At 37.3% G+C, this 18,380-nt stretch overlaps 1 protein-coding gene and 1 pseudogene across 17 annotated transcripts in view; one reads left to right on the forward strand and one right to left on the reverse strand.

Moving 5' to 3' along the window:
* Nucleotides 1-18,380, reverse strand: part of RAP1A (RAP1A, member of RAS oncogene family) — a 72,245-nt gene that overhangs the window by 11,909 nt on the left and 41,956 nt on the right. For 15 of the 16 annotated variants that reach the window (XM_081025027.1, XM_081025041.1, XM_081025036.1 and 12 more), the window contains 4 exons: nt 7,430-7,513; nt 3,606-3,674; nt 1,466-1,522; nt 280-420 (listed from right to left, as the gene is read on the reverse strand). In XM_081025027.1, the coding sequence (XP_080881153.1) occupies nt 280-420; nt 1,466-1,522; nt 3,606-3,674; nt 7,430-7,486 (324 nt within the window). In that variant the 5' untranslated portion in view covers nt 7,487-7,513. Of the gene's footprint in view, nt 1-279; nt 421-1,465; nt 1,523-3,605; nt 3,675-7,429; nt 7,514-13,638; nt 16,393-18,380 lie in introns of those variants that run through there. The other variant, XM_081025040.1, reaches the window with a different exon arrangement.
* LOC308487255 (latexin-like) lies at nt 9,116-14,257 on the forward strand (annotated as a pseudogene). The gene is made up of 2 exons: nt 9,116-9,132; nt 13,650-14,257. The product of its transcript is annotated as a latexin-like (transcript).

Raw genomic sequence — 18,380 nt, forward strand, 5'->3', positions numbered from 1 at the left:
GGCCTGAGTCCCACTACTAAGCATTCTCTGACTCTTTTCTCTGCTGCACTCATTACCCACACAGACAAAGAGCACTTTATCATATATGTCGTCCTTTTCTAACCATCTCAGCATGTAATTTGTAGATAAATTTAGAAAGTTAAAGTATTTTTGGTCACAGGGGATCTTTCAGGCAGATAGATATCCATCCTCCAAATACTCTATTGACAGAGAAAACAGATACTTTTTATTTGGCCACAAAGAGATGACAGTATGTCTTACATAGAGAAAAATACTTACATCTTCTGTGTCCTTAACCCGTAAAATCTGTTCCCTCAGGTCCTGTAAGTCATTAAATGTGGACTGAGCTGTAATAGAATATACTAGTGCAAACCCTTGGCCATTCTTCATATACAAATCCCTCATCGCTGTAAATTGCTCCTACAATAAAAAAGCATGCAATTATAAACATGATTTCTTGAACATATACTGAAACAAATTAAATCAGAATCACAATTCAGCTACTGATTTTTTTATTCCATGCTATCATGACAGTAAACATAAGACATAATACATGGTTTCTAGAAACTCCACGGTGAATGCTACTTACATGACTAGAAACAATGACAGTAAACTACAATTAGAAAGAAGATCTTAACCATCTTAATTTGCTTTTGTGTGATTTTGAAAAACTGGGTAGAATTCCTTTTCATATACAGATCTTTTGTATATGATCCTATGTATAAATTATTTTCATGCTACTAAAGATGACCTCCAAGGTAGTGTTGTTAGAAAAGGGAAGTCCAAGTTCTGAACCATTGAGGCTCTTCATCATTAAGAGGTTGGGGAGATGAAGGCTAATCTGGAAAGGAGACTTGAGAATAACCCCTGATGCAGGCAGAAAACCATGCAAGTTGCTGTTCTCTGGAAGCCAAATGAATTCAAAATTTTTACACAGGAAGATAGTGATCAACTAACTGGGTCAAAGGTTAATGCAAAGTCAAGGGAGTTGAGAATACATGCAGGGGCTTGATCATAATGACAGACCATGGATTAAAGCTGTGTGAAGAGGGGGTTGAGGATATGATGGATAATTAAAGATGTTAGGATAAACTGACTGCAGGCTCCAGGGAAGCTGATAGTAAGAAAGGAAGCAAGATGGAACAACAAGAGGTGGTGAGTGGAGAGTGGGATGTGTAAGAAAGAGATTAGGGTGGTAATACAATTACTAGGGAAAGCAGTAATAGCATCATCCTTACCTAAATCACACACAGATTCTACAGGTAAACTCAAAATACGATTAAATGGTGCTATGTGGGCCATTAGGTGCGTCCTAGATGGTTTTCATGAACATAAAAAATTTAAGAAGCCCTACATTTAGGGAATTTGTTCTTCATCAGAATAATTACTTTTACCCAGAGGAATTATTCAGATGACAAAATCTATTTACAAATTCAAATCTATGAAAAAGAGAAAACATCCTTACTGTTCCTGCAGTATCCAGGATTTCGAGCATACACTGTTGGCAATCTACTTCAACTTGCTGTTGCGGGGGGAAGGGGGAGAAATAAAAAAAGAAAAAGTAACATCAAAATGTCAGTCTGTTTTCCTCCCACCTCTTCACTCCAAGTACCTATAACGACTACAGAGCCTTTCTTCAGCAGTTTGCTTGCTGTACTGGTTGAGACTTAACGTGGTTCTATAATTAAGGACAGAAGGTCTCAGGAACGTTCTATTAATATTATGAAAGCCAGGGTTGTTCATGCTGAGTTTCGCTATTTTCTGACCACTGTAAACCCTGAAGTAATGATTTTTGTTATTATTAGAAGGGAAATGGTCATATACTGTGACTTAAGAAAAACTGCAACAAATAGATATATAGTCTTAATAGGAAAAAATGTGTAAAATATGTATATTTATATTATCTTCGGAGAAAATAAAGCCCAAACATATTAAATAGCTCAAAATGTAGACAAAGTTTTTGGGGTAAAGCAAATGTTGCCAACTTACCAAGTTCAAGTTGTTCAAAGTTTTACTGAAATATGTCACAATCCAAATTTAATACACAGGGAAAATTTAAGAGAAAAAGGGAACGCAGAAGTGCTAAAATGAGTAACACTGAACTCATACAGTCCTTAAGACTTTAAGAAAAAGGTACTTCTTTGGAAAAGCTGCGTGCAGAAGCTGACATTTTATACACTGAATTCTATTTTCCCAGTGTTTTATAAAAGAAGACATGGTTGGCCTAAAGAAAATATCAACTATCCACCGTGTGGAAAATGTCTAACAAAAGAAGGGCCTGAGAAAAGTGTTCCGTCTTCAGCATTCCAGGTACAGATCTCTGTTTGTGGTTCAAGCTTTAACCAGCAACTTACTTTTGGGAAATGTTAGTAATGCAACAGTCTTCTAAAATTAACCTAAGGGCTATTTTAAACTCTTGCTTCTGGGTCAGGTCATGGATTGATGAGGGGCACGACCGGCAGACACAAACTCACTGCCCACCGCTCACAGGGCACTAATGTGTAATCTGCCCAGTCTGTAAATGGGCGCGCTCAATGCCCTGATTCAATAATTAGGCCTGTAGTTTCTCGGTGTATCCAGAGCACAATTTTGTATCCCACTTGCAGACAATAAAACTGCTCCTCCACTATGGCTTAATGCTTGACGAACTTAATTTCTTCCTTAATTTCTCTCTCTCTCTCTCTCTCTCTCTCTCTCTCTCTCCCATTCTCGCTCTTTCTCCATCTTCCCTTTCTCTCTTTCCTTTCTCTCTCTCTCTCTCTTTTTGTATATCACTGGCCATTAGTCTTTTTTATAATAATGTCTCTCGCCCCTCCCTCACCCCCATAAAATATTTGGGAAACGAAATCATGAAAATTCTCCACAATTCTAGCTAGTCTTGTAATTAAGTAAAATAGTAATTTTTGTTAAGACCAACTTTTTCCTTTTAAATAAATGTGACTTTCTCGAGCAGCTTTAGGTCCACCCGCTCTTCTCCTGCCCCTCGCTGCCTCCCCCACTGTCAGCATCCCACCCGAGTGGGAGGCACATCTGTCAGCAGACGAGCCTACACGGACAGACACGTCCTTATCATCCGAAGTCCACACTTTCTGTGACGGCCTTATTCTATGGGTGGTGACAAATGCAGTCACATGTATCCACTGTGACAGTATCATACGAAATCCAACAACTAATTTCTTATAGTCTGAAGCAGAAATATCGTTAAAGTTATTACACAACTGAATATAAACAAAAATTTTCAGTCACTGGAAAACTTCAAGCATAAAAGTGATCTTAATTTTAGTTCACAAAAAGTTCATCAAAAATTTACCTACTAATTTACCTAAAAATTTACCTACCTAACTACATGCAGTTTTCTACCACGAAAAAGATTCCTTACCAGGAAAATAAGTATTGAAGAACAGATTATCAGTAACAGAACACATAGCTCTCTGCAGCTAAGGAGTATTCTGAGAAATATTTTGCCTTGGTGAAACTTTTAAAAACAGATATAGAACATTTGTATCATTTCTCAAAACTATTTCTAAAAAAGCAATCCCATGGATCAAGTTTTAAAGTCCTAAGGAACTACTTGTAAGCACGTGCATACAAGTTTCACACTTTACCTTTCTGTAGGAGTCTTCTATCGTTGGGTCATATTTTTCAACAAAAATTCCCTGAACAAACTGAACTGTCTAGAAAAGAAAAAAAGGCAAAGAAAAGTTAAGGACTTAAAAGAAAAATCAACCCCTTGTCCATGTTATTTAACCTCACAATGTGGTCAAGATTAAATGAAATTATGTGAAAACTCTGGGTAAACATGCAGATATAAAGTATCACTATTTTTCAATAAGGACACACCCATAACTGAGAGTACCCTTATTATGAAAGGGAGTGATCATGTTAAAAACTGTTAGCAGTGCTGCCACTGACATTACACTGAAATAATCACTATATGAAGTTTTAAAATATAACGAAGATACAATTAAGGACAGAGATTCTAATTTATTGAAAAATGAAAATTTATCAGTAACTATTACTCCTGTATATTTTTACAGTAACTTTTATCTCATGCCCTCAAAAGACATAGACAAAAGTTTTCAAGACTTTAAAAGTTAGAAGTAGTTCAACAGTTAGGAGTAAAATTCATAGAATTTATGAAATGTATAATCACATTCCAATTTCATGTTCACCCCGAAAGTAGTTGTTTTTCCCATTTGCCAGCTGAGATTCCAATGTACACTTTCTTCCTGATTCTACAGCCTTGTTCTTCTCTTCATTGGAAACCATTGCCTACTTGTCTTTTTTCAGATTATCTCCTTTTATCTCTAGGATTTCTGTAAGCAAACTAGAAACTAGGCATTTATCATTTGGTAAATGAAAAGAAGTACAGAAGGTGATTGCTCACTGTTTCCTGACAGGTTTAAAACAGGGTCTGGTACACTGTTGCCTAAATGCAAGGGCAAGAATGTAGACTGAGGTCAAGTAGGCGGAGATCATTTATACCTCAAGTTACCCATAGGCGTATTTTATACATGATTTCAGCTGGAGTTAAAGAGATTCACTTGAATGTAGTAAACTTCTAAGTTCTTTCTCCTATTAAACTCTTATTCTTTAAAGGAAACTCGGGATATAATCACATCAAAACTTTATTTTTATCAAAGATCTAATCACCTCATCTTAGCACTACATATAATTATGAAAATCTTCCTAATATGCTTTAGACTAGAACAGAGGTTCTCATATGATTTAGGGCAGAGGTTTAGGAAAAAAAACTATTTTCCTAATAATACCAAGATGCACTCACTCACAAATTTACAATGGAATTTTCCAAAGGGTGTATATAACACGTGCTATAGCAAGAAATTGGATACGGAAGCAGGTGTGAGAACCCAAGTGCTTTCTAGAAGAGACTTGCAAAAATGAGAAACAATACCATACTTCTCACTTCTTTCTTACTAAAAGCAATCTTTCATTACTTCTCCGAATCTCATCCTCTCAGGGACATTTCATTCATTCACACACTTTCACTTTATTCCTTTGGGTTTTCCTACCGAATCCTTTTCTTCCTTCCTCACCTATTGTCTTTTCTGTAAAGATTATTCCCTCCCTCTCCTGTATGTTTCCTCTCCACTGGATTACTGCCTCCAGCATACAAACATGCTCTACTATGTCTCACCCTAAAACAAAAACCTCCCTTACATAACTCCACGATCCCTCCAGCTTCTGCCCCATACTCTGTTCCTGCTTATAATCAAGCTTCAGCGGTCTGCCATGGTGGTTCCATTTCCTTAGCTCTCTCTGTGGACTCTTCAACCTCCCCCATGACGGTTACGGCACCATCACCATACTGAAGCTGCTTTTGTCAAGCCCAGCTGGTTCTCTCCATGCTCCCATATCATCCTTTTCCATTTCTTTATGTGGCTGTCAAGTAAAGACACATTCTTGACATTCAAGTACAAGACATATTCTTCTATGGTGGGTCCTTTAATCCTACCTACCTACTTTTTAAAGGTTGAGAGGTACTCAGAACTCAGGCCTGAGTTCTTCTCTTCTTTCTCCAGTCTCTCTCTAGACAACCTCATTTATTCCTATGGAGTTTTATTTTTCATTATTTTATTTGTGTTTTTGAAAAGGTAATTCATGGACATAGGACAAAATACAAAAGACAAAAGAGTATGCAATGGTAACTATCCCTACCTACCACCATTGTTCCCAGCTACCCAATTCCACTCCCAAGGAAGTAACTGTTATCGGTAGCTTATTTAACCTTGCAGAGACAGTCTACATTTTATAACATTTCCCCCCTTTTATAAAACACAGTGGTACTTTTTCCTCCCTAAACAATACACCTTGGGTATCATTACACATCTATGTATGTAGAGCTGCTATATTGTTTTTAATCGTTATACGGCAGTCTACTCAAAATAGGTATTAAAAACTTAACTAGCCCCTACTAGTAGGCATTTAGGTTGTTTCAAAGCTCTTGCCACTGTAAAGAATGTTGCACTGGATATCCCTGACCATGTCATTTTGTCAGGGATGTGAACTTTGTGTGGGATAGATTTCCAGAAATGGACTTGCTCAATTAAACGTTACATGCATTGAGAATGACAGATTTTCTCAAACATTCACCACAGAGGTACTAATTTACACTCCAACAGAAATGTAATTCTCACAAAATTAAATACTATTGATATATATCTATGGCACCCTAAATCATGTCACAAGTTTCTCTAAGCTATTATCTCGAGGACACAACTGTTTATTTGATGTATTTACTTGACTATCTCACAAATATGAAGTCTGACATGACTTGATTTTCACTCTCACATCTGCTCATCCTTCAGTGTTTCCCTTCTGCTGAATGGTGCCGCCATGACTTCAGTTCAGCTAGAAATCTGGGAGTCACCCGACAGCTCCTTCTCTCCTTGTCCCCACATCAATCCAGCACTGAGTTACGTCAGCTCTACCTCCCATTTCATTCTCCAAACATCTACTTCTCTCTTCCTCACTGTCATGGCCCTAATGTGAGCTTCCACAAACAACCTGGGTACTGCATTCATTCCCAATTTGTCCCTCGCATCAATTGTCTCTTGTCTAACGTGCTCTACACAGCAATCAAAGTGCTCTCTTTAAAACATATTCAATTGTCCTCCGCCTGCCAACCTCCAACCCTACCTTCAATGGCTTCTCAAAGTCATTAGAAATAAGTTCCAAGGTCTTACATAGTCTTCAGCTCAGGATCTGGCCCCTGCCTGCGTCTCCCCTCATTTCCCCCACGTGCCCCAGCGATGGCGACCTTTCTCTTAGCTGTTTAAATGATAATTTAATGCCCTTGTCATCGGAGCCTCTCTTAACAATCTGTACTTTTCTTTCAAAGTCTCTCTCTCATAATTGTAATCAAGTAGTTCCTTGTTTTAACTGTGTGTTTATCACACGCCCTCCACGATAAATGTAAGCTCCACAAGGGACCATCATGGTTTTTGTTCACTATGATGGTTGTAATCCTAGAGTCTGACATTGCAGAAGCTCAATAAATATTTATTAGATAAATACAGCACAAATACAAAAAATAACCTTCATTCCACTTAGTCTGGGGTGTGGGTAGGGTAGGAATTACTCCACTGGTATCTGTAATAATAAGTCTCCTCCACTGGAATGTTAAGTTTCTTAAAGATGAGAACAATCTTATTCCTCTTGAATCACGAACACTAGTGCTTGATACACAGTCGGTAGACAATAAATATTTGATAAGTGAAAAAATGGATGAGCCGCCATTACCAACCTACACACTCGTGGTTACTGACTGAATCCTGTCCCCTCTGGGCTTGATACGAGGCATACTGCTACCTTTTCTCTTTAGTGACTATAAGTTTCAAAGCAAGAAGACACCACCAATGTTCTTCTTGCCTTATCCTAATTAGTTCTAGCCGGGAGGCTGACTTACCAGAGCAGACTTCCCCACGCCTCCTGAACCAAGGACCACTAGCTTGTACTCACGCATGATGGGGTCTGTTTAAATACTGACAATCTGAAAAACAAAAAATAAAAATAAAAAATTAATAAGGATGCTAAGATTAGCCTAAGAATGCACAATGTTACATGAAATAATATGAGATTTTGGTTTTTGTTTGCTTGTCCCCTTAAGACGACAAAGGGAAGACAGAGGCTACCCAGCAAAACCACGCGCATTTAACCTCAGTTTGTAGGACAGCTGCCAGCATTTTAATTCATTAACGACCACCTTTGACCAGCATCAATCAGCCCGTTCATGTTACTTCTAGGACTGTTTGATCAGAAAATAAGATGCTTAACACTAATAGTGACAGCTACAATCATCAACCCGATTATTTATGAAGCTATTATTTAAACAACTTAAGTACTTTTTTGAAAAGTTCATTCATGAGCTTTAATACATGCTATTTGCTTAAAACACCATATAGTAATTCTATACTATTTTTTTCATTATTGTATCAGAGCTGAACCATGTAAATTGTTACCTCAAAAATTATTAGGATACGAATGGCAATTATGGATACAATTGTTAAAACTTTATAGGTACGTATCAGTCATATACTCCATAAGGCCGAAATTGCTAGAGAGAAAAAAAGTGAGTATAAACTTTATTTTGTATCTCTATGATTATCCTAAAAAGTAAAAGGGCAGGAAAGAGTTTCCAATGGCTCTGATGGAACTTTCCATGCCGCTACAAGAGCAAACAAAATATTAATATATGGAAACCACTGTTTTCAGACGTTGGACAATAGCCACATAGGACTGTGAGCTCTGACAGGTGGGAAGGAAGTGAAGTGAGACCTACAACCGCCCTGGCTTTGCGCTTGCAGGCACTTTCCACTTTCCCGACTGGGGCGCAGGGAGGAAGAATTCAAGCAGAGGCCAGAAGCATACCAGAGACCAGGGAGTTATGCACAGAAAATTCCAGAAATCTACACAGGGGTCCACTCGAGTCTGGCCAATCAGTAAGCTGGGTATGCAGGATGGAACTCCAGGAGTTAAGGCAAAGAATTAATAGGGATCTACAAGCTGAACAATTCCCAGAGTGCTAGGAAATATTGGGAGTTCTGATCAGAAAAGTCCTCCTTGTTGAAAAACAGGCAATTAATTCACTTGAAACCCCAGAAGATTCATACTCAAGTAGCAGTGGTAAACATACCCTAGAGTAAAAGATATTCTAGATGCTTCCTAACAAAGTTTAAAAACAAGCCTCAAAAAGATACAGCCAATCCATAGGTAACTCAACTGCTTGTCAGAACGACATCCAAAATTCTTTAAAAGAAAAATAAATCCATCATTCAACAATGTAAAATTTACAATGTCCGTAGCATCCAATAAAAAATTAGTAGACATGTGAAGAAAGAAAATGTGACCTGAAACCAGGGTGAAATGAATCAGTTGTAACAGTCCTAGAAATGAGATAATGTAAGGACTCTAAAACTGCTATTATAAATATGCTCAAGGATTTAAAGGAAAATATAATGAGGACAGAAATGGCACACATAAAAAAGAACCAAAACCAACTTCTATGTTCAAAAAAATACTTGCAATGGAAATATTACTGGGTGAGATTAATAGTATATTAGATATCGCAGAAGGAAATTTCAGAGGAACTAATATGCAGATAGAAAAAAGGTAACGAGGAAGAGGGTAAAAAGTGGGGAGAAGGTGGAGAAGGGGAGGGAGAAAAGAAGAAAATGAGAACCACAGAACAACATGCTATCAAAATAGTTTCCAAATTTGATAAAAAAAATATAAATCAACAGATTCAAGAAACTCAAAAAACCCTCTCATCAGTATAAATACAAAGAAAAGTACAAGAGGCAGTAATCAAATTCCTGAAAAGTTGTCAAAAGAAGAAAATCTTACAAGAAGCAAGAGAAAAAAGTTTAGATACAGAGAAATTTAAGAATTTAGACTTTTCAAGAAGCTAAACAAGAGAAGAAAACATTCCTCCAAGAGGCCAACTAAGAATGCTAAATACAATGAATATTCTTCAAAAATGAAAGTGAAATATTTCTTTCCAATTTGGAAAAAAAAAAAAAAAGCTGGGGGAAACAGTTCACCAGTAAACACTTTTAAAAAACAAAGGAAGTTCTTCAGGTGGATGAAAATGATAAAATGATAAAAGACAGAAACTTAAGACCATAAAGGAATGAACTGTTATTAGCGACAACAACATAGATGAATCTCAAAAATAAACTAAGTAAAGTAAGCCAGACACAAAAGGGTGAATACTGCATGATTCCACTTAGATAAAATTCTGGAAAAGATGGACTAAGTTACAGTGCCAGAAAGCTGCTTGGGACCAGTGGTGGTGGGATAGGGGTGATGACAATAAAGGAGCATAAGGGGACTTTATAGGGTGATGAAAATGGCCTGTACCTTGATTGTGACGGTTGTTACACGGGTGTATATATTTATCAAAACTTACTGAACTGTACATTTAAAAATAGGTTCATTTTATTACATGTAAATTATAGCTGAACAGAATTTAAGAAAATTCAATGGGAAAAAAGAGGAAATTTCTCAGAATGCCAATTACATACATGGTGTTATGAACTGAATGTGTCCCCCACAAATTCTTATGTCGAAAGCCTTCCCCTGATTCAATGGTATTAAGAGGTGGAGCCTTGGGAGGTAATCAGTATTAGATACTGTCACAATGGCTGAGCCCTCCTGATGGGATCAGTGCCCTCATGAGAGACCCAAGCGCTTGCTCCTCTCTGCTCTCGCCGGGTGAGGACACAGGACAGCCATCTACAAGGCAGGAAGCCAGTCCTCACCGGACGCCTCATCTGCCAGGGTCCTGATCTGGGACTTCCCTGCCTCTAGAACTGTGAAAAATAAACTTGCTGTTTAAGCCACTCGGTCAGTGGTAATTTGTTATAGCAGCGCAAACTAGTAAGAAACATAGTGAGGGTAAAGTAGACTATGTAACACGATGGCAAGTACGGTTGTTGTTCTGAATCAAACATTAGCAAAGCACCTCCCAGGTGCCAGGGACACAAAAATGAAAGTATATGTTTCCCATCTTCAAGCAGCTCCTAGAGGAAGAAAAATAAGTACCATATGATGTGAAGTAATTACAGAGACAAAACTAAAGGGTTGGGGAGGGATGGAGAAACAGACGAGAGAGAGTACAGGATAGTTTTTCAATGCAAGTTACATAAGAGCTAAGTGAAAAACTGAATAGGAAAGTTCCAGGTATGCAGGGAAGGGCATTCTGAGCAGAGGAAACTTCAGCTTGAGCAAATACTGTAAACCATGAGTAGAGAAGATCCAGGGATTACCACAGAGCTCAGTGTGGCTAGAACACAGGGTTTAAAAAGAAGGTATGGAGACTGGGTTGTGCTCGCAAAGGCATTTGCCACGTTAAAAGACTTTACAGCTTATCTAGTAAGCAGTAGGGAGAAGAAAACAGTCATTTTTTTTCAAAAAAAGTAATATAGTTAGCTATATATTCTGGAAAGATAACTGGCAACAGTACATATAATGGACTGAAGGAATGAGAGATCGATGCAGGGAGAATAGTTAGGGAGCTACTGTAACGGCTCTGGTAGGCAATGGCCTGTACAGGAGGAGTAAGCTGAAGAGGGGACACTGGTTTCTAAACGTAAAACTGAGAGGACGCCATAGCTGATTGGAGGTTATAATTAAGGAGAATAAAGAAGAGTTGAAGATAAGTCCTAGATATTTAGCTTGGACAAATTAGGTTGCTGATAGCATACCTCTCATTAAGACAGGAAATACAAAAAGAGGGTTAAAAGGAAAATTAATACTTTCTGCCCAAAATCAACTTTGAAACTCCTGTGGGAAAGCAGGTAGAGATATCTGACATATATTTAAAAATCCAAGTGTGGAAGCTCGGTAGAAACCAGTGGGCTAGAAGTATAGACTTAGGAATTGTTCTAAAAGATGGTCGTAGTTGAAACCGCAACAGATGAGATCAACAAGGAGCATTTATCGGTGAAAACAGAAGAAAGCTAGGAACTGAGCCCTGAGAAACAACCACATTTCACTAAGTACCGTTTTCCCCCGAAAATAAGACCTAGCTGGACCATCAGCTCTAATGTCTTTTGGAGCAAAAATTAATATAAGACCTAGTCTTATAGTAAAATAAGACCGGGTCTTACATTAACTTTGCTCCAAAAGATGCATTAGAGCTGATTGTCTGGCTAAGTCTTATTTTCGGGGAAACGGGGTAGATGGACAGGAAACCTGAGAAAAAGGATGGTGGGAGAGGTTTGTGCTGGACACTAGTCATTTTACACCTCTCTGTCTGTATCAGGTGGTTCTCTCATTTCAATGGGAAAAAAAATACTGTTAAACACAAAAGCGTATATCTCACCCAGACAAATCCTCATATCCTAACTCCCTTTCCAGGCCCCAAGTGATGCTTAGTCTGGGGACTGCTGTCATTTTAACAAGATGTGAGTTCATCAGTTCTCTACTCCATAAATGTGTATCTTTCAAGAGGGAATCCTAATATAGTGAGGCTCATTTGTACTCCCCCAAATGCCTGTTAGGGCAGCAGAATTTGAGGAAAGCACTAAGACACGGCCAAATTATTCTGGGTATTCTGCAACAATAAAATACTTAGCCCCTGTTCCTCAACTCAAGTGGTAAGATATTCAAGTTCCAAAGCCATTTTTGTATGAAGCCATTTTTGTATGTGTGTATAGAAAATGCCCTGTCTTATGAATGGAAATCTATGCACACACGAACATACAAGAGTGATATAGCTCAGATATGAAAACACACACACACTTTCACAATCTAGTTTAAAAATATGAAAACATTTTAAAAGGAAAAAAGAGAAAACACTCCCCCAATAAAGAATAACATGGATTAATCTTTTCTTTTTAAAGGGGTTAGTTCTAACTCATTACTGCCAAGTTAGAAAAGCTCTATGTTCTTCCAAGCAAATCCCATGCCTTTTTATGGAAATCTCTCGTGCCCTGCACTCCAGACACAGCACCAGAAAGTTTCTCACTCTGGTTAAGATTCCCTGACAAATAAGGAGGACGAGAATAAACACTACGCTATGTTTACATTTTATGTCAATCTCAAGTCCCTAACATTATGGTCCAAAGTCATACAGCAATTTTTTCATTCTTCCTTTAGCCAAAGTATTACACTTTTAAATTTCATAAAATAACGTCACTTAATTGTCTTTGTGGTACAAATTGATCCCGACTTTGTTTTTAAACACGTAAACTAATTTGTTTTAAAACACGTAAAGTGAAATCGTTTCTCCTGCAGAACTAAACCTACAAAACAATATTTATTAAAGGAAATTTAGTTGTGACAAAAAATTTGAGAAAAAATGTTTTTACATTAGGAACACTGAAGGTAGTTTCTTAACAAGCAGTTATTTAATTGGTTATATTTAAATATTTACAGAAACCATGAATATTTTAAAACTGACAACTGACCACAACATGCTGAGGGCAGGGTGGGGGTGGTGGTGGTAAGTAAATATGGAAATCATGGTTAAGATTTAACTTTCTCAAATAAAGAACAGTGTTCTTCACAGTACATCACAATGGAAATTCAACTTTTTTGGTAACATGAATTCACACTGATACTTTCTTCTTGTTCTTCTCAAGACTAGTACTTTCCGGGGAGGATATATATACAGATTAAATGATCAGACATAATGAACTTGTAAATGAAGATCATAAATTAGCCTTCACACTCTTAAAACTAGGCACACTCAGCCCAACAGAACTTCCTATCCCTTTCCCACAATGAAAGGGGATAAACTCCTGTAAATAGCAGAGGCCAATGTGGATTCACAAAAAGAGCAGACAATTAACCACAGATTTGAGGAAAACAATTTGACAGAGGCAATAAATTCAACAGAACAAAAGTCAAAGAAAACAGTTAAGAGGGCCTATAAAAGACTGTAAAGTAAATGTAACATCCTCAAAGAAACTTGTGAAGTTACCAAGTCTATGTAAAAGACACATTGGAAACCTAGGAAATAAAATAGATCAAAAAAAAAAAAAAAGAAAGAAAGAGAAAAAAGAAGGAAAGCTAAAGTTCAGGGCTTGGTGAGCAGGCAGCAGGCAGTGCACTGGCCGCGTACTTGGCCCTTAAACGTGAGCAGAGCGGAACCCCGCAGCAGCGGCTCACCAAGAATGAAGTCCTGTGTCCCATTACCCAGCCTCCAGGGCGGCCTCTGTGGAGAAGTGCATCAGCTCCCAGCAGGGGACCCCCACAAGGTGTTTCTGGTGTAGACAGTCAAACAAGCCAGCATGGAGGATATTCCAGCAAGAGGACAAACATGCTGCCTTAAATTGTCTGTGAAAGAAATTATCCAAAAGCAAGTGACAGTGAACAGGAAAACTCACTTCACATTTGAAGGAGAAATTGAAAAGAACCACGATGAAGAAGATAACACATTGTATCACAGACTCAAGTCCATGAAGGAACCACTAGAAGCACAAAATATTCCAGACAGTTTTGGAAATGTATCTCCAGAAATGAAGCCAGTCTGACCTTTAGCCTGGGTTATCTGTGGTTATGCAATACGGCAGAATTCTACTGAAAACACGTGGTATAAAACAGTAAAAATTCCAACTCAAGTAAGTGCAAAGAAATGATGACCTCACTGAGTTAGGCTGCGCCATTCTGCTGTATGACACTGCACCTTAGGAGATTATTCCTTGGCAAACAAGTTCTCTGGCATCCTCAATATGGTACTAAAGAAAAACATAACAGCCGTCTGCCAAAGGAAGCACAGCTGGAATAAAAGGCCCTCACACCGGATGAAGTGTCAACGTGCTTACTAACGACGTGTATGTCAGTTTTCACTGATATCTAGCTTATGGGGACAAATAAATCCCAAAATGTCACTTCGTATAAATGTCTTGAATACAGCACAGAACTGTGCAGTTTCTGTATTAAATAATGTCATGATAGATATAGAAATGTAAATAAAAGACGTTCAGTAGAGAGGCTGAAGAGAAACATGGATACAGCTGAAAAGCAAGTTAGTGAACCAATATACTAAACCCATCCAAAGAATGCAGAACAAAACGACATGGGATGTATGAAAGAAAAAGGTAAGGAGGGTAAGTCCAGCAGCTATCTGATAGGAAGTCTAGAAATCAAACAGAAAAATGGAAGAAATAATTGGACATTTCCAAGAGGTACATTAAGAAAGATTCAGATTTAAAGTGCCCACTGAATGCGGTCATCATCAATATCAAAGAGATTCACAACTGAAAATATTGTAGTTGAAATTCCAAACTACCAAAAGTGGAGACAAAAAGTTTCTAGAGAGAGAACATTCCCCTGCCCTTGCATATGGGTGGGTTTACTAAGAGTCAGAAGTGATGTCGTCTGGCTTCTGAAGCTTTTAGAAAGGGTGCCAGGGCTGGCAAGGTGCCAGAAAGCTGCCACTTTGCAGAGACCAAAGAGACAGAGTGGCCCTAGCTCTGTGAGTCCTCCCAGAACCATGAATAAAGAATCCGCCTTCAGGAAGATTCCAGACAGCCACCATCTGACTGCCACACTCTGAGAGACCTTCAGCTAGATCCACCCAGCAGAGCCACTCCCTAATTCCACACAAGAAAGTAGGAACCATAATACATGGCTATTGTTTTAAGCCACTACACTTTGGAATGATATAACTAAAAACAAAAGGAAGAAAGGACAAACGGAAAAACAGAAAATGAATGGAAACATATCAGACTATCTAAATGTATCAGTAATTACATTAATAAATATTCAATAGGAAAAAATTAAAACACAAGGCAAAATAAACAAAGCTGACAGAACTCAAGAGAAAAGTAGGCAAATATGTAATCATGATTTTAGGCAAACGCACAATCACAAAATTTTAACATAACTCTCAGTAACTGATAGAAAAGGAAAATAAAATCAGTAAGGATATATAGATTTGACCAAAATAATGAATCAACTTAAATATATACCGGGAGTGCCAAAAAATATTTACACGACTTATGTTCATCTTTTGTTATTGGTATATAGTGAGTGTCACAATTTTAATACAGTTTTTTTCCTTTCTTAAAACGTGTATACATGTTTTTGGCACCCTCAGTGTATATACCAGGGGTGCCAGAAAAAATGTATACAAGTGGACACTTTGGTCAGCGTTGCTCACGCAGTAGTTCGCCGTAATCAGAAGTGTCTGGACGCTGATGGGAACCACTTCGAGCACCTCTTGTCATTGCAGAAGTCAAACGTGACTTGTATTCATCTTTTGTTAGGTATGTATATATTGAGTATTACAATTTTAATTGTTTTCCTTTCTTAAAATGTGTATACATTTTTTGGCACTGTGTGTGTATAAAACACCACACCCAACAACTGCAAATTACACCTTTTTTCAAGTACACATGGATCATTTACTACAACAGACCATGCTGGGCCTCAATACATTTCAAAGAACTGAAATCATACAAAGTGTATATTCTAACCGCCATGCAATTCATTTCAAAGAACTGAAATCATACAAAGTGTATATTCTAACCGCCATGCAATTAAACTAGCAATCAATATAAAAATATAACTATGTAATCTCAAAATGTTTGTAAGTGAAACAATACAATTCTAAATAATATGAGTCAAAGAAAAAATTAAGAAGGAAAATAAGCAATTAGAACTAAATAAGAAAAATACATATCAAAAATTACTGGAGGTGGTACTCAACAACAACAAAAAATGATTCAAGAAACAGAAGGGCACAAGAATAAGAAATCATGGCAAGCAAATAAATCAGTAAAAATTATAGCTAGTACTGTAATTATCACTGTAAAATATATATAAAAATTTGGAAATAAAGCTCCGTGATTATTTCAACATTTTAGTTTGGGAGGAGTTAGAAAGTAAAGGCATGTTAAAGTTTTTCTCTTGCTTGGGAAAAGGATAAAAATTGAATCTCTAAATATATACATTGAAAAAAATCTAAACGTGAAAAATGCAATGTCAACAACTAGGTTATCTACAACTTAAAAAGCACTAGAGAAAAAACAGGCAAAAAAAACTTGGTCACTTCAGAGTTAGAAATGAAAATAAATAATAGGAAAGAAAGGTAAACAAAAGATAACAGGAATAAGACAAAACAGATCAGTAGCCCCAATACGATAAAAAGAAATCCGCCTAAACCCTAATTTTGCAAACAACAAATAATAAAAGTTTAAGACTTAGAAAATAACAAACTTAACTTACATGTAGCAAATCTTATATCGTATAAAAAGCAGGTGTTGTTTTTCCTTGTTTTAAACACTGAAGTCAATATTTAATAACAGAACGCCTGAACTACAGTAAATATTTCTTTTGTGGCCATGCACTCTAAAAATCTCTCTCGATATGGTCATCTAGCCCTTCGAACTCTACCCTCCCAGAATAGTCCACTCCATTTCTGCATAACCTAATTGTTAGAAGGTTCTTTACACTGCTCTGTTTCTTTGTAGTGGCCACTTATTGGGTCTCTGCCCTTTGACTGGAGGACATATCCTTTTTTTAATAAGCAGTCCTTTTTCCTTTTTCAAATGATAAAGTTTCAAATTCTGTGATCATTCTGGCCTCCTCTGCCAAAGCTTTAACTCTTTCTCTTAAAATAAAAGTAATAGAGCAGCCAGTTTGCTCAGTGGTTAGAGCACAGCGCTGATAACACCAAGGTTGCCGGTTCAATTCCCACATGGGCCAGAGAGCTGCGCCCTCCACAGCTAGATTGAAAATGACTTGACATGGAGCTGATGGGTCCTGGAAAAACACACTGTTCCCTAATATTCCCCAATAAAAAAAATTTTTTTTGAAGTAAAATTAAAATAAATAAAATATATGCTAATAAACACTATTAACAGGCATTACTTAAAGGCTTATAACAAAAGAACAGTCATTATATATCCCCTTAACCTAACTACTTCAAATGTTTGTTTCTTTGAGTGCTTTTCTCCATATTTCTAAATAAGACATTTGTACTACTACTATCTCTTGGTTTTTAGTTTTAGATATTGCTATTATGGTACATGATAATTTTAGCTCTCTTAAACAAGACAGCAAAGTAGTATATTAACATTACCTTTCCTTTTTTGCATAACTTGTATTTATTCTGGAATTATTTATCAGCAGAATCTTCCACTCAAACATGTCAGATAATCTATCAATTTCATTCTTTTCTCTCCCCGTCTCCCCCGGAGCCTACTGTAACCTGTACCAGTGGCTCTCCAGGCCTATAGCCGCCTGGCCACCTAGGCCTTCCTCACACATCGGGTTAGCACAATGTGCTTCAAAGTGCCTACCCACAAAGTACGACCACTACTATTTTTGCTACTGCTCCTCCAGAAAATAAGAAACTTGCCCTGATAGATCAATGTCGTCTCTAAGCACGTTTCTTAATTCAGCTGAACAGTGTGAATATGTACTATAGGGCTGGTGACAATATTTTTTTTTTAAAAGAGAAAGAAAGAAAAGGAAACACTGAATCATAGATCTTTCTCAGAATTATGCCATCACTTGTTGGCACAAGCATCAAAAACTTACTAGTAACATTTCTTAAAAGAACAAGGTTTCCACAATTTCTGAGGCTCTTGCATTTCCTCACTAAATGACACTTTCTAACTTTTTCATATATTCAAAAGGAACACAAGTTCTGTTTTAAAAGCTATTTATCCATCAATTATCCCCAAATTAATCTTTATCAAAATCTTTGGTAAAGTATGACTGATTCAGTTATCCCATTCATGGTACCCTTGAAATTCTCCAAAAATGCAAGTAAAGGATAAAAATATTTAATCCAACCCTCTTACTTATTCAGGAGTAAAATTTTTGGCAAGTGTGAAAAGTGGTCTTGAAAGGCTTCCTATTATTACACTATCATGACAGCACAGGCAATGATCTACCAT

The sequence above is a fragment of the Rhinolophus hipposideros genome, assembly GCF_964194185.1.
Source record: "Rhinolophus hipposideros genome assembly, chromosome: 19".
Taxonomy (NCBI): Eukaryota; Metazoa; Chordata; class Mammalia; order Chiroptera; family Rhinolophidae; genus Rhinolophus; species Rhinolophus hipposideros.